The sequence below is a fragment of the Herpailurus yagouaroundi genome, unplaced genomic scaffold (genome assembly GCF_014898765.1).
Source record: "Herpailurus yagouaroundi ecotype Mexico unplaced genomic scaffold, PumYag 201, whole genome shotgun sequence".
In the NCBI taxonomy this organism is placed as follows: domain Eukaryota; kingdom Metazoa; phylum Chordata; class Mammalia; order Carnivora; family Felidae; genus Herpailurus; species Herpailurus yagouaroundi.
The window spans coordinates 2,746,295-2,769,251 of NW_024412432.1; the positions used below are offsets into that span (position 1 = coordinate 2,746,295).

Here is a 22,957-nt window from a genome sequence, read left to right on the forward strand (position 1 = left end):
CAGGTAGGCAGGTAACTGGACGGGTAAGTTGGCCTAGTTTGGAAATGGAGTATTAGAAAGCCCACTGTGACTGTATACCTGAGTATTCCCAAGTCCAGCTTCTGTCAGTAACAAAACCTTTACTGTGCTCTCCTTCTATGGTGTCTCAGCTGGCTATAAACTCTAAAGGACAACATCCCCTTCCCCTGAACCCCAACGGGAATTTCAGATGCCATCTCTTCCCAGAATGCCCAATGGAAATGGCCATGGCTTCCTCCTTCACAATTATGGGCGCAAAGTGAAAAGCCATCTCCGTTGTTACGGGCAGTAGACAGAGCACGTAAGAAGTGGTCCTGCCCGCTCCCCAACCTCGTATCCCTGGGAATATGGCTAGAAGGAAAAAATAACAAATGTCTTTCTTTGCCTTGCACTACAGCGCATGGTTTTCAACTGCACACCTCCTCTAACAGTCAAGCAGCCCTGAGGCTGTAGGTGAAGAGCACAGTGCTTCTTCATCATGAAGAATTTGACAACCCCAAGCAAAGTCTTTATTCTACAGAGCAGCACAGTACAGCTTTGCCCCAGGAAACCTACCCAACCAGTAGGGACAGCACCCTCATGCTCAAAGGCAGAATTCTCAATTTCTGTCTTCTGTTCCAAGGCGACTCATTCCAATCAATAAGAGTGACTCAGACATGGCAGTGACTCTCCAGGTGGGAAGGTGGATCAGACTCCACGTAAGGCATGGACATTATACACAGTTTTTAAAACTCCCCAGGAAAGATTCTGAATCACTTCTATAGGGGATCAAGCCCAGATGGGAATCCAGGTGTTGTAACTCAGTAGAGATATGAACACGGACACATTGCTGTCTAAAACCTCAATACCTTTATCTATAAAATGGAGATAATAAAGCCTATCTGTCTTATAGGCTTATCCTCAGGACTAATCAAGATGACATTTAAGTCAAGACTTTTCCTGATTTCAAGCATCCAATGACTTCTCTATCATTTTGGGATAGGCTAGGGTATGTTGCAATAACAAACATCCTCAGTGTTTCAGTAGCTTAACAACAGAAAAAAGTTTATTTCTTGCTCCTAACAAGTCCACTGAGGATCGCACTAACTCTCTAGAGCACCTGTCCTCCCGATGCAGAAATTTTGCCACCCAAAACAGAGTAGGCCACATTGGCCTACTCTGAGCTCAGTGGCGGGAAAGGGTCTCACGTGCAAGTAAGTATTCCCACGTGAAAGTAATAGTGTCACTTCTATCCACAACTCTCCTCTTCCCAAGAGTGCATAAGTAAAATCCAATAAGCAATCTAGGATACTGTGTATAGCTCAGGGAAGACTAGTCCAAAATAGGCAAGTTACTAAGCAGGAAGTGGAAATCCCTTCCATTCCTCCAAAAAGCAAAATGCAAGCGGTAAGACATGCCTGTCATAGGAGAGGGCTCAATGGCTTTATGTCCTAACAGTACCAACCACCACTGCAACCACTGCAGTAAGAGTGAAAACAACATGGCAAAACACAACCAACACAAGGGAATTTGCACTAAAAGCGTATCTTGGTTGGTTTACTCTGGGCTTTCTCTACCAGAAGGTACTGGACATGGTGACTGTGTATAAACAGGAAAAGTGGTTAAACTAAGCTGGGTGTACAAGTCCCAGGAATGAAGCATGATGCAATAATGCACAATTTGGACACTTCGTACCTCCTATGTCCATTCCCTTCCTCCCTTTTGGTTCTCAAAGCTAGAAACAGTTGAAGGTCTGGGGAAGCTGCAAGTGAATATCCAATGGCCCATGCTGATTTTTAAACACTTTAAACTGATTTTCTCTGGTCCACTTTGAAAAAGAAGGAATCACTACTCAAGTTAATGGAGTCCTAACCCAGGAGGTTACTTGTAACCATGACCTTGTGACAAGCTACCTTGTGTCCTGTGCTCCAAAGCAGACTGACAAGCCCCACTGACGGAGGGCCACCCCTACAAATGCACTGCTAACAGCAGTCCTTGGAACGAAAACAGTAGAGTGGCCTACAAAGTAATCCAGCAGACAAGCAACTCCTCTTTATTGTGTTTTTGACCAAATTGGCATTGAAAACCAAAATTAAAAAGTGTAGAAGGAGGGAAGGCATTGAATCTGAGGATTCTGTTGACTTAACCAAACACATAAAAATATTTCACCTGACTTCACAGCGGATTTCATATATACTTCTTTTCTTTTCTTTCTTTCTGCATAAACAATATGCCCACATTTCTGCCTCTCAACTCCCTTTCCCTCCCAATAGGGTTTTCCTGCTTTGATTAATCATATTTTGGTTTAGTTTCTCAGCAGGGATGACTCACATTCCCAGTGCTTGGAATAAATGCATCATACTGCTCCCTTAAGTGTTTGTTTTTCAGCAAGTTCCCAAATACCAACCTGAAGTCGGCCTCGGAAGGTGACAGAGATCTCTCTGCTGCCAGATCATTGGATGAGCAGGTCTCTGGCTTCATTTCTGTCCAGGATCCCACTGCGATTGTGAAGGTGGAGGCCGGCATCGGCATGGTTACATAGTAATGCCAGCTTGAGCACCCTATAAACAGAAGGAGAAAAACCATAATGAGGCCAATGAATGGTTCTGGACGTCACTCTGTACCTTTTCGCTTTAGGCACTTAAAGAATTTGTGTGATAAGATGGCATGAGCTACTCCTGGAGATGGGTCATATCTACTGAAGGGGCATCACTGCAGTTCTCAGGCAGAGCCTAGAGGGATGACAGTTTCAGGGCAGCTAAGGAAGTTTGTATCTCCTTAAAGACCAGGGATCAGTTTGAAGCACTTCAAGTGAGGCTATAAATAAAGGGTAGTACTTGAGATGGTCACGTAAGGGCTACAAACACATAAAGGGCACAGGCTGTATGCTGCTATAGAGACAAGAACATCTTTTGTTCATACATATTGCCTAGAGCAGTGTTTGGCATAAAAAAAGATGCTCTGCTGAATACACAGATGAAGAAATGAACACATGAATGATCACTACTGTGTTGCTAAACTATTTTGTCTAAATTCAATTTAAGTCCATCTAAAAGGGGTATGGTAGAGAATGGAGAGACCAGGGAAGGAAGATACCTGGGTTTTAGTCCCAACTCTGAAACTAATTAACTGTGGAAGCTTAGGCTTATCCCTTACCCTTTTTATCTGTTCAGGTATTGGGCTGCCCCCCCCCCATTCCTTAAGGAGCAGATGAAAACCAGGCCTAGAGAGTTTCAGGGGAGCCAAGGACTCCCAGCTAGTTTGTAACAGGCCTGGAATTTCAGCTGAGGCTCCCCACCCCAGCCAAGGGTGTGCGTTCCACTTAGGCCAAAACATAGTGAAGGTGTTTACAAAAAAAACAAATGACTGATAGCTTATAACACTATACTTCTTACTTCTACGATGGGAAAATGCTTTCACTGTTTCTGATATCTGAATGCACCCTACAACCTGATCTAATACAGTATTTTTTTTTTTCCTGAGCATCTGCTATAAATTGATGATGTGCTTAAGGAGAATTCATATCACCTCTTGTTGTGGAACACACTTCTCCTTTCCTCATGTTCCATGTAGGGAATTTCCATTACTCAAATAGCCCTAGCCTCTCTTTCAGCCCCATACTAATTCTTTTGCAGGAGCTATTCTTGTCATTCTTTTTTTTAAGTAAATATATATATTTTTTAACATTTATTTATTTTTGAGACAGAGAGAGACAGAGCATGAACAGGGGAGGGGCAGAGAGAGAGGGAGACACAGAATCTGAAACGGGCTCCAGGCTCTGAGCTGTCAGCACAGAGCCCGACGCGGGGCTCAAACTCACAGACCGTGAGATCATGACCTGAGCTGAAGTTGGACACTTAACCAACTGAGCCACCCAGGCGCCCCTTTGTCATTCTTGTTAAAAGTTTTAGAGGGCCATACACTCATGGAGTGGCCTGTGATTGTCCAATATGATCAGTGAGTGGATAAGATGTCAAATTCAGAGTCAAATAGTAACATGCCCACATTGGCCAGCAGACCTAACATGACATTTTCCAAAGTGTTTTACTTGTAAAAATCAATAATAAAGGTTAGATTTCGATCTCCCTATGCTTGTCTTCTCTGTCTCTCAACTCATTTGAAACTCCAAAAGCTAGAGGGGTCATTATCTATTATACCCTGAAACTACCAACTTAGATCCAAAGAAACCAAATTTTAGGGGCACCTGGTTGACTCAGTCAGTGGAGCACAGAACTCTTGATCTTGGGGTTGTAAGTTCAAGCCCCATGTTGGGTGTAAAGATTACTTAAAAATAAAATCTGGACCAGCTGGGTGGCTCAGTCAGTTAAATGTCCAACTCTTGATTTTGGCTTGTATCATGATCTCATGGCTTGTGGGATAAAGCCCTGCGTTGGCCTCTGTGCTAACAGCAGAGCTCTCTCTCTCTCTCTCTCTCTCTCTGCCCCTCCTCCCACTTGCACGCGCCCACTCTCTCTCAAAATAAACTTAACATAAAATCTTGGGGCGCCTGGGTGGCTCAGTCAGTTGAGCGACCGACTCCGGCTCAGGTCATGATCTCACAGTTTGTGAGTTCGAGCCCTGTGTTGGCCTCTGTGCTGACAGCTCAGAGCCTGGAGCCTGCTTCTGATTCTGTGTCTCCCTCTCTCTCTGTCCCTCCCCTGCTCGTGCTCTGTCTCAGAAATAAATAAACATTAAAAAAATAATAATAAAATCTTTTTTTTTTATGTTTGTTTATTTTTGAGAGAGAGAGACAGAGCACGAGCGGGGGGGGGGGGGGGGGAAGGGCAGAGAGAGAGAGGGAGACACAGAATCTGAAGCAGGCTCCAGGCTCTGAGCTGTCAGCACAGAGCCCGATGAGGGGCTCAAACCATGCACCGTGAGATTCATGACCTAAGCCAAAGTCAGATGCTTAACCGACTGAGTCACCCAGGCACCCCAAAATAAAATAAAATCTTAAGAAAAAAATTTAAATAGAAAACAAAGGCTTAAACATAAAGAAAAACTATGATATCAAGTTTGAATAAGTATGATAGGACATGAAGTTTGGAAGTCACTGGAGGAGATATTTGATGAAAGAATATAGAAGGGCATACTCAGAACTACTGGAAACCCATCACAGAGGCAGCCATGCTCCCAAACCTGTTTGTAAGTTCATCCTGCTTCTGGAGTCAGAACAGCCACTCTAAGAAGCTGAAGGCACACTCCTCTTTAAAGAGACAACCAAATCCAGTGATGTTGGAGCCAATCCGGTGATGTGTGTAGCTTCTACTCAGCTTGAAAGAAAGCCACAGCTTTAAAGAGAACAGCTGCTCTGATCCCCAGCCAGTAAGAAGAGGGTAGAGACAGTCACAGCAGACCTAATAAAAGCATGACATGGACTCAGCATGACACGCTGCACTGAGCCCACCTCCCTCGTTTTCCTACCTTCCCTTAACTACCTCATTCCCTGCAACCTGATGCCGCCCCATGGTTGCTCCATGAAGACCTTCAGTTTGGACTGAACACGATGAGAGGTTGAGGGGAGGCTGGGGATGAAAGAAGAGGAAAGAAGTTGTGGGTGAGGAACTAAATCTTTGGAACAGCCTCAGTTTAAAAGAAAAATCTTGACTAACAAAATTCTCTTAATCAAAGGGCTGTGGTCTGGTCATGCTTTCTGTGACGTACACTTTGCAGTGTTTACCGTGGGCCATTGAATTTTCCTTTTAAAAACTTCAGACACTGGGCATTCGATAAATGGCAATGGTGAGGCTTTCAGGTAAAAATGGAAGACTGAACACATGAAGCTACTTTTGCCTCCTCCCAAAGCCCAATTAAAGGACAGTAAAAGGATTTTTTTTTTAAGATTTTTAAAATTTTTAAGTAATCTCTACACCCAACATGGGGCTCGAACTCACAATGTCAAGATCAAGAGTCGCACACTCCAATGACTGAGCCAGACAGGCACCCTGTAAAAGGATTAAAAAAAAAAAAAAATCCATACACCAAGAAGAACAGTAGCTGCAAAATACTGGAAGCTGCCATGCGGATGGAGGCAGGGCTAATGACGCAGCCGATCTGAATCCTGAGTTGGCAACGGAGAAAGACAAGAGCCACCTCATTTTATCCTCTAGAAACCCAGAAAGCTGGGGGTGGAAGAAGCACAAAACTAAGCAGGCCTGGCTGAATGACCATCTAAGAAGGGCTTAGATCCCCAGATGGACTCCCCTACTCCACACACCTGTGCTAGTTCCCCCCCCCCACTGCCCCCCACAACACCCCAGCAAATAACTGGAGATTTGTTTTCTATAGAGAGTAAGAGAGAAGGCCTCTAGACTGGGGGCGGCTGTGGGTGGGGGTGGGGAAGAAGGGAGGAAACCGGCACAGTTGAAGGCAAATGAATGGGATTAGATGAACATATGCATATCAGATGCTGAGACCACCAGCCAGCTTCTCATTTGGTTCCCAGAGTGCAGGCAATCAGTCTTTTACCCTCCAGGCAGAGGAATGAAAAAGCTGAACAGCCCAAGAGAAGGCAACTAAGGAGACTTAAGTTGGAGATGTCCTATGATCAGCCTATGGTGAAGCTAGCTCACAGCTGAGAAGCCCTACGTGGGCACAGAGCTTCCGGTCAGTATTTTAGTCCCTACTCCTGAATGCCTACAGACAAATCAAGCACCTCCAGGACATCTAGAAAGCCTCTGACATGAAACAGAGATGAAAATGAGCAACTTGAAGGTCAGTGGTCTTGCGAGGAGAAGAAAACTTCAAAGAACACCAAACATATACCCACTAAGTATACACTGCTAAGTATTGCAGTGCTGAAATAAGAAGAGTATAATATAAAAAAGGAGCATTCCAAAGTAAAGAGAATTAAAACCACTATAGAAGAAAAGAAAAATTCAATAAAGGTGTGAGATGGAATGGAAAGCTGAGGAAATCTCCCAAAAAGTAGCGAAAGAAGAAAAAAAAAAAGAGGGAAAAATAGAAACCAGTTCCGCAGGCCCAATATCCAAGTAATAGAAGCTCCAGAAAAAGACAACAGAGAAAAGAGAAAGGGAAAAAAATCATCAGTTAAAAAATTTGAGAAGATTTCCTCAAATTTAAGGGGCCATGAGTTTCCAGATTGAAAGGGCACATAACCCAGGACACTAGATACAAATCAATCCACATCAAGATACATCATTTTGAAATTTAGAACCCTAGGGACAAAGACAAGATTCCGCAAGCTTCCAAAAAGAAGGAAAAAAAATCAACATATAATAAGGACATTTTCAGACATGCAGTTTCACAAAAAATTCACCTCCCATGTATCCTATTCTCTGGAAGCTACTTAAGTATGTAAAATATGCTTCACAAAGATATAGTAAACCAAGAGGAAGGCAGACAAGCCAATACAAGAGAGAAGCACAGGGAATCTGTAGACTAATGGAGAAGGGTGATCCCAGGCGCCAGCTATGCGCCCAGCAGAGAGGGTAACCCAGCTCTTCAGCAGATTCCAGGACCCTGGGAAAGACTGCTTCAGGAGGAAATTGATAGGCAACTTGATGTATTCGAGCACCTTAGAAGACTGAAACAACTTTCAACACCTCTGGGGTTGGTAAATACTAAGCAAATAGGAAAAACAAACAATAAAACAATGATTAACGCCATGAAAAACTAACATGTTGTACAGAAACAACAACATAATCAAAGCTGTACAAGACTCAGCTTCTAAGAACATAGATATAATGATGTGAAGAACATTGATCTAATCAAGGTTATGAAATTTATTACATCGGGACGATGGGATTTGGGGAAGGGGGTATGTGTGTTACGAGGGCATGGAGAGAGCTAAATCCTCACCTGCCAGAGTGGGAAGATCAACCCTGAACAGTCCTGCATCTTACTGAACAACATGGACATATATATCAGATAATCAGCTAAAAGATGTGAAAGGGGTTACTTCTGAAACAGAAGAAATACAGTAGAGGTATTTTGGGGAGGAGTATAGTAAACCCAATAGAACTATTTCACTCTTTGAATATGTGCCTTTTTAGTATAAAAAAATAAAAATAATCAGTCAACTAATGAAAAAAGAACAATATTTTTGGTCCTAAGGTTATACTGAAATGATAACATACAACTCAGAAGTAAGAGGCAATTTAGAGATAAGGAAGAGGTACTAACCTATTAGAAAGTCCTTCTAAGAATAAAGCACTGGCAATGACTCTTTGGATATGACATGAAAAGCACAAGCAACAAAAGCAAAACTAGACAAGCAGGACTACATCAAACTAAAAAGCTTCTGCACAGAAAAAAAAAAAAAAACCCACGAAAATCATCAACAAAATCAAAGGGCAACCTACAGAATGGGAGAAAATATTTGCAAACTACCTATCTGATAAGGAATTAATATCCAAAACATATAAGGAACTCCTACAACTCAACAGCAAAAAATACGATTAAAAATGAGTAAAGAACCTGGATAGACATTTTTCCAAAGAAGATATTCAAATCACCAACAGGTACATGAAACCATGCTCAACATCACTAGTCATCAGGGAAAAGCAAATCGAAACAACAGTGAGAGATCACCTCCCACCTGCCAGAATGGCTACTATCAAAAAGTCAAGAAACAACAAGTTTTGGTGAGAATGTGGAGCAGAGAAAGGGGCCTGTTGTGCACTGTTGCTGGGAGTGTAAATTGGTGCAGCCCTGTGGAAAAGAGTATAGAGGTTCCTCAAAAAAATTAAAAATAAAACTAACATACAATCCAGCACTTCCTCTTCTGGGTTTGTGCCTGAAGAAAATGAAATCACTATCTCAAAGAGATTTCTACACTCCTATGTTCATTGCAATGTTCTTTACAAAGGCCAAGGTATGGAAACAACCTAAGTGTCCATCGACACATGAATGGATAAAGAAAGTGAAGTATACGCACACAACGGAACACTACTTGCCATAAAAAAAAGAAGGAAATCCCGCCATTTTGACAACATGGGTGGACCTTGGAGGCATTATCCTAAGTAAAACACATCAGACAGAGAAAGACAAATACTGAATGACCTCACATATTTGTGGAATCTAAAAAAATCGTCAAACTCACAGAGACAGATTGTAAATTGGTGGCTGCCAGGGGTTGGGGGGCAGGGGAGGTGGCAGAGAAATGGGTGAAGGTGGTCAAAGGAAACAAACTTACAGTTACAAGATAAATAAGTTCACAGGGTGTAATGTACAGCAAGGTGACTACAGTTAACAATCCTGTATTGTATATGTGAAAGTTGATCAGAGAGTGGATCTTAAAAGTTCTTAAAACAAAAAAAATGTACTTACATGGGGTGATGGATGTGTTAACTAACATTATTGTGGTAATCATTTTGCAGTATATACAGATATCAAATCATGACGTTGTACACCCTAAGCAATGTTATATGTCAATTATATCTCAGTAAAGCTGGGAGGGAAAAGAGAGGAAACCGTGTGCACAACAGGCTTTCTCCCTACACTCTGCATTGAAGTTTTGATCTGATGTTTGCTGTCTCTTTGGTTCTTGTACCATACAACTGGCACATGGGCAAGAGGAGGCTTCTGGAAACAGCAAGAACTAGAACTGCTTTCCAGAGAGAACAGTGCTAATGGAATAAGTGGTTTCTGCTAGATGCCTATACAAGGTCACAGAGAGGGCCCAATCACATCCTGTCCCAGGGCCTTTACTGGAATGTCTGTATCCTAGAGGTGATGTGGGGAGGGCCCTGGAAGCCAGAAAGAGATGTGGCAGGGAAGAGGGAGAGATCAATGTGTTTGTTTTATTTTATTTTATTTTATTTTTTTTCGGGCAGAAACCTTAAACGACCTAAAGTTTGGGAGTGAGATAGCAAAAGTGATAGCAGAACCTCAGTCAAGCCCAGCAAAAATATATCCAAACTGCCACTGCTCCCTTGTAGTCTTCTCTGAAGTTAAACAATGGAAAGAAAGGATTTGGGGGGCAGGGGCAGGATGTATTGAAAATATCACTCAAACCCATATCTTAAATGTTCAAGATGATTTTCTTCTATATGATCCTCAGGATTTTTCATTTTTTAAGATTCTTAAAGTTCCTTTACTTAGTGGAGGTCATTTAGAATAAACTGTTTCATATTTCGAGCCTTAACAGCAAAAAAGTTTCTCTAGGCTACCAAGTGACGGTTAAACAGGGGCGGATCAATGCGCTGGGCCAAATAAAAACTGGCTAGAAACGCGTTTCCCAAAGACCCTTGTTGGACCCTTCACAGAGGCTCCCCAAAGCTGTCCAGCCCTGGGCTTCTTGCCCAACCCTGGGTGAATGTTGGAGCGACCGCTGTGACAACTGAACGCTTTCAGTTCTCTGGGGGAGGTTTTTACTAGTTTCTTACTATGAGGGCATGTCTGGTAGAAAAGTCTCATTGGGGTTGTCTGTTAATGGAGTATTCCACTGAGCCCAATCTTGTATGAAGACTGCCCACTGCCACAGGGAGCTAGCTGCTCAAGGAATACCTGATCTCATCTTCGAACCGAACCCAACGGCAAAAAATGCAAGTAACAAGGTGGAAATACTGCCCCAGAAAGCAGAGCATGCATTCCAAAGACAAAGAGAAATAATTTCTGGATTATCTATTGTTTGGGATAAGCCTACCTTGCAAAGAGAATTGATGAGAGCTTATTTCTTCTGAATATGTCCATTGATTGAGTTCCAGCTCTGGAATCTGACTGCTGGGGTCCAACTCCCTGAGCCACACTTACCAGTTTGGGCACATTGCTTAATCTCTCTATGCATCAGCTTCCTCATCTATAACAAGGGAATAATCATAGTATCTGCCTCAGAGGATTATGTGAGGATTGAATTAGATAATATATATAGAAATCACTCGACATAGTAATTGGCACATAATAAGTGCTGAAGAAATGTTAACTGCTGTTGTCTTTACAACTACCTCCCCCTGTTGCTTGGGCTGACTGTCTGGAGACAGAGGCAAAGAATGTTGAAGGTATGGCTGCCACATGTGCACCAAAGCCTGTGGCCTGATGAGGCCCACATATGGGGGTTTAAGGTTGAATGGCATTAAAACGCAGCGCACACAAAGCGATCCATTTAAAGGGGAATGACAGCCCAAAGGGGGCATCCTGTATGACTTCATATAGAATGGGCCATTTGGAGACTATTTAAATGGTGTTTACTTTAAATGAGCCATCCTCGATGAAACGGACAGTGAATGCCTTCATTTTCCTTTTTGATTCAATCCACTTGCCCTAGACTCCCTTGCTACACCAGCTGCAAAACAAAGAGAACACGCTGTACTTGAATTAACCCAGAGTTTTTCCTCTGCAAAGGCCAGAAGCCCATCACACCACTGGATGATTTCACGGCCAGGCCGGATTCATTAGCAAGACTAACAGGGAGGGGGGAGGTAGGAAGGGGCCCAGAGGAAGTGGCACTCCCTAACCAAGCAGGCTTGAGCAGCCACCCATCTTGCCTCCCTTCTGGGCCTCCTCAGAAAGCTCCTGAACACCCCTTCACCACCTCCTCAAACTGGAACTTACTAAGGGTGGAAAATTCTTATACTCTGATGGTCTCACGGGTAAGACAGATACATCATATCAAGTATTGTTCTTATGATCACAATAGCAGCTGCTATAAGATCCAAATAGACCTGTTCGTGTCCAGAACGGAATTGAAATTTTCTTTGAAGATGATTGTATTTTTTGTAGGTATGATAAGGATTTGAAATAGGTCACTTTTTAAATCATAAGAGGCAGTTCAAAATTTAGTTTTAAAAATTCTTGTAACTGGAGTGTTAAAAAATTCCCTTAATTATTTTCTTATTTATCACATTTTAAAACACCGTCCTACGAATAGTTTTAAAGGTTCAGTCTTCCTCCATCGGAAGAGGAAAGAGGAAAAAGGAAGAATTTGATGGAATCAGCCCATGGAGGCAGAGAGAACTTTTTTACACTAAGCCTGTAAAAAACCTTGCTCATTATTTGGGAAGATCACTTTTATAAAAAGAAAAGCAGAAGAAAATTAAGATACTGTAGTCATTTTGACACATCAATTATGCCCACTAATAGTAAATTAAATACAAAATATATGGAAAGTCATTATCCTATTCTTAGGGGAGTCTTGGAAATACAAAACACACTGTAAAAATACAGCCACCCCATCCACAACCACCCTGCTTCTAGAGGCAAAGGCAGATAATTTATCTTTGCAAAGTTAAACATCTCACAGAATTTTTTTGTTATTTAAGGAGTTATTGTTTTCCCTGAAAATTAAAACAGGCACTTAAATTCTTCCTATTAAAAGCTCTCACTTTATCTTTTAAACCCCTCCACTGTAGGTTAGACAAATAACATGAAGCATTTGGAAACATCAGATTGATACATGCTTTTACTTAACATATCAGGTTTCTTTCCTCAATTCTTCTGTAGCCCCTGCTTGTTCCCTACCTCACGACTGATTTTTTTTTTCTCCAGCCCCTCTTCTTAATTTCAGAATTTCCTGCCCAAATTATTCCATGTATCAAGCTATTTTATGATTTTGCAGTATCTTTGTATTACAAATTAAAGGTGCTTAGCAAGGTGTACAGGAACATGTGTATAAAGGAAAATGTGTATTTTTGCGTGTATAGAGACAGTCACACCATACACAATGTGCAGGTTATATACGTGTTGTGTTTGTTTGTTTGTTTGTTTGTTTGTTTTAATAATCACAGATACATAAAAAGGAGGGAAAGGTCCCGGTTTGGGTTGCTCTTCCTCTCTTGGCTTGCCTGTCCAGTGCTTGGGTCTTTCAGCAAACCCCAGCCCTTTCTCTTTCATTACTTTTGAGCTGCTGAGTCTACACGGTCTGGTTTTATGAGCTAGTGCCACCCTCTTGAATACCCATGGCGTGACTGTCTTTCGTTAGTTCTTCTCTGCTGTTGCTCAAGGGCGGGAACTGGCACCAGAACAAAGGAGACAGTAAGAATGCCCTGGGCTGGTATGCACCGGCACTGCCTAACCAGGGCCAAGTGCCAGGTCATGCCACCACTTCTCAGGCACTGATGCCACCCAGCAGGGCTTCGGGTTTCCTTCCCCGCAACATGGTACTGCCTGCGGCACAGGACTCCCCGAAGAGAATGACCTTCAAGATCATTCTTGTGAACCAGGTAAAAGAGCGCCACCTACTGAACTGAGAACACAAGTACCTCCATTGGTTTTGAGGTTTTCCCTCGCGGTTAATGAATACCTAAAGGAATACATCGCATTTCACCAGGCTTGTTATTCCACATCTCACCCACCAGTCTGACCTGTGACACAGATCACCCAGTTCCCCTTAAACTTAAGTGCAAAATGGGTCAGCAAACCAGGCACCAAATCATACTGCTCCAGATGGTCACAGGTACACTTGAGAACTTTATTCACATGAGAAAATTCATGAATGTCAAGCCTAAGACAAAAATCCATAGCAAAAAGAATCGGTCCATGCCTGTTGTAATCATCTTACCCAAAAGACATCATGATGACTTCCCGTATGCCAAATATGGTAAGTACAGCACTAGGAGGGCAAGCAAGAGCCAGTCAGAAGCAAGTCACAAATGAAAAGAATGAATGGACAAAGATTTAGAAAGTGCTGAGACATGATGTGAGGCCTTAAAGTGAGGGATGTAACAGAGCACAACACTGTCTCGATCACCAGGAGCTTTCTAAAGAGAAAAAGGTGAATGCATTCACTCTGTACTCCTATCCCTTGAAACATATGTATGTGTGCTAGCCTCAGAATACAGTTTCCTCAGTTCTAGAAACAAGGAGCTTTCTCTACGTTGCATTCTCTCTTTGTGGTGAAAACTCTTAATCATAACCATTCCTAAACGTCTTTTACTTTGTCATTTCCTTATACGTAATTCCTGGTTGCATACTGTGGGAGCAGTCTAAGTAGTATTGCTCATTTTGAGCCATCAAGAGGAAAGAAAGTTGGCTTTCAATTGCACACAGGAGGGTCTGGACCCTGAAATCCTGGCTTTTTCCTGGAATTTCCCCACACAAAGTCAAGAGAGAGAATGTCAGAGACTTAGTCTATTGGGCAGGCCAGAGTAGCATTTTGCCCAGGATGAAGTAATGTCTACAGTTTCTTACTTTTGCACAGAAAAATGAAATCAGATACTATGCGAGGGCACATAGAGTTTTTAACACCTTTCTCTTGTTCATATGCTTCTTCTCCTACTTGTGTAAGCAGCTTAGGTTAGTTTTATTCATTTACATCAGGCTTTCCAGTGAAAAATAAGTGGAATGTTTTATTTATCTAGTTAGTAGGAATACACTAAATTAGACTCTACAAAAATAAAACTAAGTTAGACTCTACAAAAATAAAATAAAACTAAACTAAACAAAAGAATTGCAGAACAGGGAAAAACAAGAATGTTGTGCCAGTTCTTTTTTCTTTTATTATCTATTGAGCCTAGGAAAAAAGGCATAAACTCTAAACAGAAGCATAAGTACAGAAATGACCCCGAAATCTTTTTTGTTACTATTCAGTAGTGCTTTTAAATGCTCCTTCCATGAACTTCTATCTGATTATACAGAACACATTTTTTTAAGCAAGTATTGAGCACCTATTACATACAAAGCACTTTTGGGGGGCAATGGGTCTCTGTGCATAATAGTTGAGCTACATTTTGGCAGGCAACAGAGGCCAACCGTAACATACAAGCTAACATTTCTATCTGCCCAAATGAAATTATGCTGGGGAAGTTAAATAATAAAGGGGCCAAACCAGCCAATCTAAATCGATAGCTTTGATGTAGCCTTCTTGAAAAAAGGCTAGTGACTTCTGAGCTAATAAAATTCTTATGATGCTCATCATGCTGCAATCTAAACCATTAGCCTTCTTTTTGTAAAGAGCAAAGAGGAATGATTTCCCTCCTGTAGCAAGGGCTCAGAGGTCCATCTTCTGATGTCTGTCCCCTGCCCAAAGGCTGCTGTCATTTCTGTTGCTGTCATCTGCCTCATTACATTAGCTGCTCCCAGGTGCCTGCCAAATGTGCTAATCACGCTGATGTGTCACTGTGATGGCAACTGTGACTTGGGGGCCCAGTTTTCTGCTCATGTTTTTGAGGGGAGCTCGTCGTTTTAAAGGGCATTGTGCATAACAGAGTGGAGGACCTAGGAGACCACTCCACAATCTAGAAAACATAACTTAGAAAGGAAGTAGTATCATCTTGTAGCCACATACCCTTTTTCCCTAGGGAGTGCACAGAAATTTGGAGGCATTATTCCATCCTCAAGATAGCCATTTTGGAACTAGCAAAGAGCTTTGCTAGTACTCTTTTCCGGTTGTCCTTTGGAAAACCTCAGCTGTGGTCTGTAGGGGAACTGCAGTATTAGGTATTAATATGAGTATTTTTCCTTGTCTCACTCAATCCTTTCTCAGTTTGAATTGGTAAAGTCTACTCCATGATATCACGTAAGTGTAAGTGGTATGAACATAAGCAAATCCCAGTAGGCATCTCCTTTATTACCACTCTGCCCTGAATTGGTTAATTCTGAAAAAAAGATTCTCAGATATATTCCTGCAGGCATGAAAAATTTCCATGAAAATTTTAAAATCAATTCTTGTTCTAATTTTGATAATCTTCAAATAGACAATTATAGACAGATACGAAAGGGGTCAGAAGGCTTTTTTTCTGTAATAAGCTAGTTAATAAACGTTTTAGGCTTTGCAGGCCATACAATCTTTATCACAACAGTTCAGCTCTGCCATTGTAGCACGAAAGCAGCCATAGGCGATGGCCATGTTTCAGTAAAACTTTATTTACAAAAATAGGTAGCAGGCCAGATTTGGCAAGCAGGCTGGATCATCCAGATATAACTGAGTACTGGTAAACAATTTCACAGTTTACATCTGCACTAGTGTATATGATTGCACAGGGACATGCAAAACTGCTTTAATTGTTGAAAGATAACGAGAAAAGAACATAAGGATGATGTTTTTGGTGAATAAGGACTAGATGACATAACAGTATGCTGTGTAAACAAAAACTTTACAACACGTGGAAGAAAAGCGGTGGAGGACAAGATCCTTGTGTGGCTCAGGGTAGAAGACGCACAATAATCTCAACAGAACCTTCATGGAGCTGTCCACACTACAGTTATAGTGAGGGGCAATTTCATTTCAGCGAAATAATAATCTTTACATTAAATTAAGTTGCTAATTTGAATTTTATTGATTTAATACTTTGGTCTATGTTTAGTTTATATTTGATTTTGGCTTTATAGATGTGTAAGAGTTATTACATAATAATAACATATATAACAAATATTATCAAAATATATAATAAATATACTGACCATATCACATATATCATAATAATATATATCATCAATAATATATCCATAATGTAATATAACATATATTATGTAAAAGTTTATACCCAGTCTTCCATTTATACTTTCTAAAATATCATTCTAAAACAAGTAATTTAAGTCAACTCCAGTGAATCAGGGGATTTTTTTTTTCCCCTCTAAAAAGACAAAGAGTACTCAAGTTTGAGAAACACTGCCAAACACAGCCTTTATATCTGAACTGCAGAGCCAAATTATGAATGAGGAAGTATGTAGCCTTGGTGAAGTGGGAGGAGGGAGAGCCACACAGCATCTGAGGAAGTGTAGTTATCACAAGTAAACCACAACAGGCAGCCACAGAGGCTGGAGGAGTTCAGGTATCAGTGCCTGCTTGAGGCTGTGGCATTTCATATACTCAATCAATTCAGCATGTCACGGAACCACATAGGGAGGGTAGAAAAAGATCCTGTGTGAGCCCAGCAGAAGTTCATCAGACAACTTGCAAGAAGGCACCAGAGCCTGGATAAAGGAGCGGTGTGCTTTGTAACCTCTCCTGTGATTAACAGAGAGAGGGTTTTAGGCAGAATATAAGTAGACAGTGAATGGAATGCAGGGAAATCCATAGACTTTATCCTGTCTGTTGGTACATAGCAGAGAGGAAAGCCATGAACACTATTAAAAAACAAAAAACAAAAAACCTCAAAATAAAGGTCAAAGAAAACATTGTTCTAAGGACTCAGAGGAAGAACAAGCCTTGGAAGTCAATTTACTAGACCCCAAACAAGTTCAGCAAACTGGCATTCCAATTATGATACAAGATATAACTTCTATTAAAAAAATAGTAAAAAACCACGTGAAGGCAACAGGCTGAGACAGTGTAACATAGTGAGATCAAAAGACAACAAAGTAATGAGATAAAAAAGATGAGGAAGGATTGCAAGAAACTGTTACAGAAACAACTTAATCTGTAATGGAATTACTACAGAACAAAACGTCTCTAAGGAAAATCAGTGTTATATTATAGACTACTAGTAAAAAATGAAAAGGCAAGCCATACAGACTGGAAGAGTGTATTTGCAATACATATATCGGACAGAAGGCTTATATCTAGAGTATATAAAGTATTGTTACAATCTAATAATAAAAACAACCAAAAACCCACATTTAATAAATGAGTGAGTTGAAGAGATGTTTTTTTAAAGGAAGATATAGGAATGTACAAAAAGCACATGAAAAGTTGCTCACCATCATTAGCCGTCAGAGAAATGTGAATTAAAGCCACAAGGAGAAGTTTTTTACCACCAGCTGGAGGGCTAAAATTAAAAGGACTGACAACACCACGTGTTCTGCTGGTGGAACAGAAAATGACTCCATCACTTTGGAACTAGTCTGGCAGATACTTACAGAGTTAAAATATACATATATGATCCCACAATTCCACTCCACGATTACTCAGAAATATATCTGAGTAGATATATTTTTTGCAGATATCTATATCTGCAAAAAGACTTATAATTGAATGTCCACAGCATATGCTCTGTGATGGTCAAAATCAATTCAAATGTCCCTCACCAGGTGGGCAGATAAAACAAAAAACAAACAAAAACCCCTGCAGTTCGTTCATATAATGGGTGACTACTCAGCAATTATCTTATTTAAAAAAACAAAAATGTTCCAAGCAAAGTCTACCCCCGACATGGGGCTCAAACTCACAACCTTGAGATTAGAGATATGCTCCACCGACTGAGCCAGCCAAGGCCCCCCCCCCCCGACCAATTTCCTTAAAAGAGTAAACTATTGGGGCGCCTGGGTGGCTCAGTCAGTTGAGCGTCAGACTTCAGCTCAGGTCATGATCTCACGGTTCGTGAGTTCAAGCCCCGTGTCAGGCTCTGTGCTGACAGCTCAGGGCCTGGAGCCTGCTTTGGATTCTGTGTCTCCCTCTCTCTCTGCTCCTCCCCTGCTTGCGCTCTGTCTCTCTCTCAAAAATAAAGATTAAAAAAAAATTTAATAAAAAAAATAATAAAAAAGGAAACTATTGACACCAACAACAATATGGATGCAACTCACAAACATGCAGAGCAAAAGCAGCCCAACATGAAAGAATAAGTCCATTTATGTGAATCCACAGGAGAGGCAGAGATATGGAAATCAGAGCAGTGGGAGACTGGTGTGTGGCTGGGGAGAAATGACTTAAGGAGAGATGGCAAAGGCATGGGGAATTTCCAGGGGAACAGAAAGAGTCTACATCTTCATAGGGGGGCTGATTAATTACACAGAGATATATATTTGTCACACCTCATGAACAAGGCTTAAATGAACGAGGTATAATACAAAAACAAAATATAAAGATAATATCAGTCCCAAACCACAAACTGTATTAATTAAAACTGGGGAATGTGGTGAGGGAAGAGGAGAGAAGTAAATGCTCATTAAATTTATTATTTGATAAAGAGTGAAGTCAAGAGCTATCAGTTAACTAAATTGTGAAACATCCATTTACAGAATACTCTGTAGTCATAAAAATAATGAGGAAGTTCTTTATTATGTTCAGATGTAAGATTAGCTATAAGACACATTTATTCTAGAGGAGGAAGCATAATACAAAAAGGTGTATAGCATGTTATGATTTGTGCAACAAAAAAGGAGAAACTATACCATCCACAAAGAAAATTGGTCACCTTGATTGCCTTGGGGGACAATTACTGGGTAGGTGGAAATTAGGAGCAAAAAAGGTAACTTTACTGCAATTTTCTTGTCCTTTGTTCATTTGTTTAAAAAATTTTCTAATTTTTTTAACATTTATTTTTGAGAGAGAGAGAGAGAGAGCAACAGAGTGTGAGTGGGGGAGGGGCAGAGAGAGGAGGAGACCTGGAATCTGAAGCAGGCTCCAGGCTCTGAACTGTCAGCACAGAGCCTGATGTGGGGCTCAAACTCACAAACTGTGAGATCCTAACCTGAGCCGAAGTAGGACACTTAACCAAAGGAGCCACCCAGGCACCCCGGTCCTTTGTTCATTTCCAAATGAGCCACGTAAATGTGACCAATTTTTAAAAGTAAAAATTTACTTACTATTTTTTAAAATTAAAATTATAATTATTTTTATTATTATTTTTGAGAGAGAGAGAACGTGAGCTGGGAGGGGGCAGAGAAAGAGGGGGACAGAGGATCAGAAGTGGGCTCTGTGCTCTCTGTACAGAGCCCAACGCGGGGCTTGAACTCACAAACTGTGAGATTGTGACCTGAGCCAAAGTCAGATGCTCAACCGACTGAACCACCCAGTTGCCTCAAAAATAAAATTTTTAAATATATTGCTTGTTTTGTTTGGCTTTGACCTTGGGAATCAAGTAAACAGTCACTGAACCCTCCAGTACATGCATAAAACTAGTTTCTGACACAGGACATCTCACAAATCAAAAGATAACACTTGTCATGATGAGCACTGAGTACTGCACAGAATTATTGAATCGCTAGATTTTACACCTGAAACCAATGTAACACTGTATGTTAACTATACTGGAGTTAAAATAAAAAACTTAATTTAAAAAAAGGAGAGGGGTGAGCCTGAGTGGCTCAGTCCGTTGAGCATCCAACTTTGGCTCAGGTCATGATCTCATGGGTCCTGAGTTTGAGCCCCACGTGGGGCTTTGTGCTGACAGTTCAGAGCTTGGAGCCTGCTTCAGATTCTATGTCTGTCTGTCTGTCTGTCTGTCTCTCTGCTCCTCCCCCACTCTCCCTCTCAGTTTCTCTCTCTCTCTCTCTCTCTCTCTCTCTCTCCCTCTCAAAAATAAAGATAATTTTTTTGTTTTAAAAAAGGAGATACTACAAGTCAGCAAAATCTAATAAATGATCTTGGAGCAACTGGTTTCCTATTCGGGAAAAAAAAAGTTTAGTTCTCATTTCATACAGCTGACCAGAATAAACTGCCAACAGATTAAATTACAAAAATTAAACTAAAATTTAAGTAAAAATATTAGAACAAAGCAGATGAATCTCAGAGCAACAAAAGACTTTCTAAGAGAAACTTGACAGATTTGACTACATAAAAATTAAAATCTCCTCTAGGTCAAAAACATTATATGAAATTAAAAGGCATATTATAAACTGGGAAAAATACTTTCCACAAATATCATAAGTGATTAATAATTTTATTTTATTTTATTCTTTTATATAGGAGATGAGCTTACAGATTTGTTTAATATAAGTTTTATGTGATGAGGGAGCCCCATAAGGAAACAAAGAGCCAAAGAAACCCTCTGCTACGTTTGATGAAGAGTAGACAACTCAGGAACAGCTAGATGGAAGAGACACATATGAGAAGAGACGTGGGAAGATGCATGAAACATCCATGCCTCTCCCTGCATCTTCACGTTTACCAACTTGAAGGCTCTAGTATCTTTATTTTTTAAAGTCCCAATCAAATTAAAAGGTGAAACAAACTTTCGAAAAGCTTCACTAAGGCTTATTTATTAGAATAAAAATGGGCAAAGGAAGTGAATAGTTAATGAAAATGATTAAGAAACCTACAAGGACAGGTGCAACCTCACTGATAATCGAAGCGATCCAATTAAAGAGAGACTTTCTCTTGCCTGTCAGACAGGTGAAGCTCCAGGTTAACCTCAGAGCTAGACAGGTATGGAAATTGGTGCAACCTTTCTGGAAAATAACTTGAGATATGTATCAACAACCTTAAACACGTTCAAAACTTTTGACTCAATACACACTATCTCATTTTATACACACTATCTCCTCAGGAATTTAATGCAACTTTATTCGTAATAGGAAAAACACCCTGGAAATAATAAAAATGCCTGATAATGTGGAAACATTAAATAAAATCTGATATATATACAACAAAATTATTATGCAGACATTAAAATCATATTTTTGAAAAATACTTAGTGGCCTAAAAAAATTCAAGATACAGTACAAGTGAAAAGAGTGGAATACAAAACTCTTATGTGCTACGACGACAATTTTGAAATGATAACACGTATTATACATACTGATTTCAAACACTGGGGGGAAATGCAGCAAAATGTTAGCAACCACTTTCTCTAAAGTTATTTTGTATTACTTCTGCTTTTCTATAAGTGTTAAAGTTTCTATAATAAGTACATAGGAGGAGACACCATATTTTAAATGAAGAAAAAATATGTAATATAATTACAAAAGTTTTACCTGGCGTCAACACACTCTGGATCCTAACTGAAAATGTTAGCTAGTGCAATAGGCACGTGACTCGCAGACAAAACGTTGATGCGTTAGCACTTGCCTTCCATCTTTCTTACACACCTTTGGTTCAGAACCGAATCAGCAAACAGTGTGTAGAACAGATGCCTTAGCAGGGCATCTCCGGTGGGTCAGCCAACAGGAGTTCGATGGCTCAGTGCAATGAAAAACCTGGTACAGGCTCCACGACTGAACTCCAGACAACCCAACTGTAACAGTGTTTCTGTGACACATTTGCCTGCCCAAAAGTCTTCAGCTGAGACCACCCGCTTATGGCCCACAAACCACCAGGTGAAAGCAACTGCTAAAATAATCTAGGAATTGATAACTCTGGCATGAAGAGCCCCGCATGCTTTGTCCAGACTCTCAAGTGCCCCTCCCCAACCCCTGCTGTTTTCTCTGGCAAAATGTTTTTAGTAGGTTCATTCCAACCCAACTAATCAAGGAGCTCTTTAAAGTTGAGAAAAACATCGCGTACTGGATCCCTGGGTCCAGCATGTGCGCAATACAGAAAGAAGCACAGAACACATGTACGGTACCTTCCCGAAGCTGTGTTGGCTTGGCAGAATTTTCCCCACTCATTAAAACAACAAAAGATGCAGCTGCTCGAACTGTAGCTTGCCATGTTGACATGGCAACGGGTGGCTCCTGGCAGGGAAAAAGGGCCCTGTTGTTTATGGGAGATCCCATAGTATAAACACATGGCCTGCAGAAGAAAGACAAAGAAACAAAAGGGGAGAATCTTTAAATGAGTTGTCACTTTTCTCACCACCGCCATAGTGAAGGTTAAGTTGAGCTTTTAAAGAGAAAACATTTGAGGCTTTGTAGTTGACTGGTTTCAAAGCATTTTGAACTAAAACTGCCAAGGGCTGGCTATGTGAATAGCTGGGTAGTAACTTCTCCCAAATGAATTACTTAAATATGTAAAGAGAATTGTTGTTGTTGGTTTTTTTTTAAGGGAAGAATATATTTTTGGATATAGCTTTAAATACCATTCTGTCAATTTATTTTAAGTTTATCTATATATCTATTTTTGAGAGAGAGAGAGTACAAACAGAGAAGGGCCAGAGAGAGTGAGAGAGAGAGAGAATCCCAAGCAGGGAGCCCTACGTGGGGCTCGAACTCACAAACTGTGAGATCATGACCTGAGCTGAAACCAAGTGGGACGCTTAACCGAATGGGCCACCCAGGTGCCCCACTATTCTGCCAATTTAAAATTTATATTACCCATGCCCCTCCCCTTAGGCCCTTAATACCTTCAGAAGAAAACAAAAAGGTTTAGAGACATTCTTACAAACCTTTTGGAAAACATTCTGGAAAAGAAAATATGTTTAGAGATCACTGAGATATTAATGTTTGGAAAAACAAGCTGGTGGTCTCAAATCCAGTTGCTGGCGGGCAGATATCCCCAATGTTGGAAACCACCATCTCAAATGGA

The 22,957-nt window shown here is 40.8% G+C and overlaps 1 protein-coding gene across 6 annotated transcripts in view; it reads right to left on the reverse strand.

Moving 5' to 3' along the window:
* The window catches only part of AOPEP (aminopeptidase O (putative)), a 245,583-nt gene that overhangs the window by 173,098 nt on the left and 49,528 nt on the right, over positions 1-22,957 (reverse strand). For all 6 annotated transcript variants that reach the window (XM_040450243.1, XM_040450241.1, XM_040450246.1 and 3 more), the window contains exons 3-4: positions 22,059-22,225; positions 2,405-2,558 (exon numbers count right to left, since the gene is read on the reverse strand). In XM_040450243.1, coding sequence (XP_040306177.1) covers positions 2,405-2,558; positions 22,059-22,225 — 321 coding nt within the window. The remainder of the gene's footprint in view (positions 1-2,404; positions 2,559-22,058; positions 22,226-22,957) is intronic.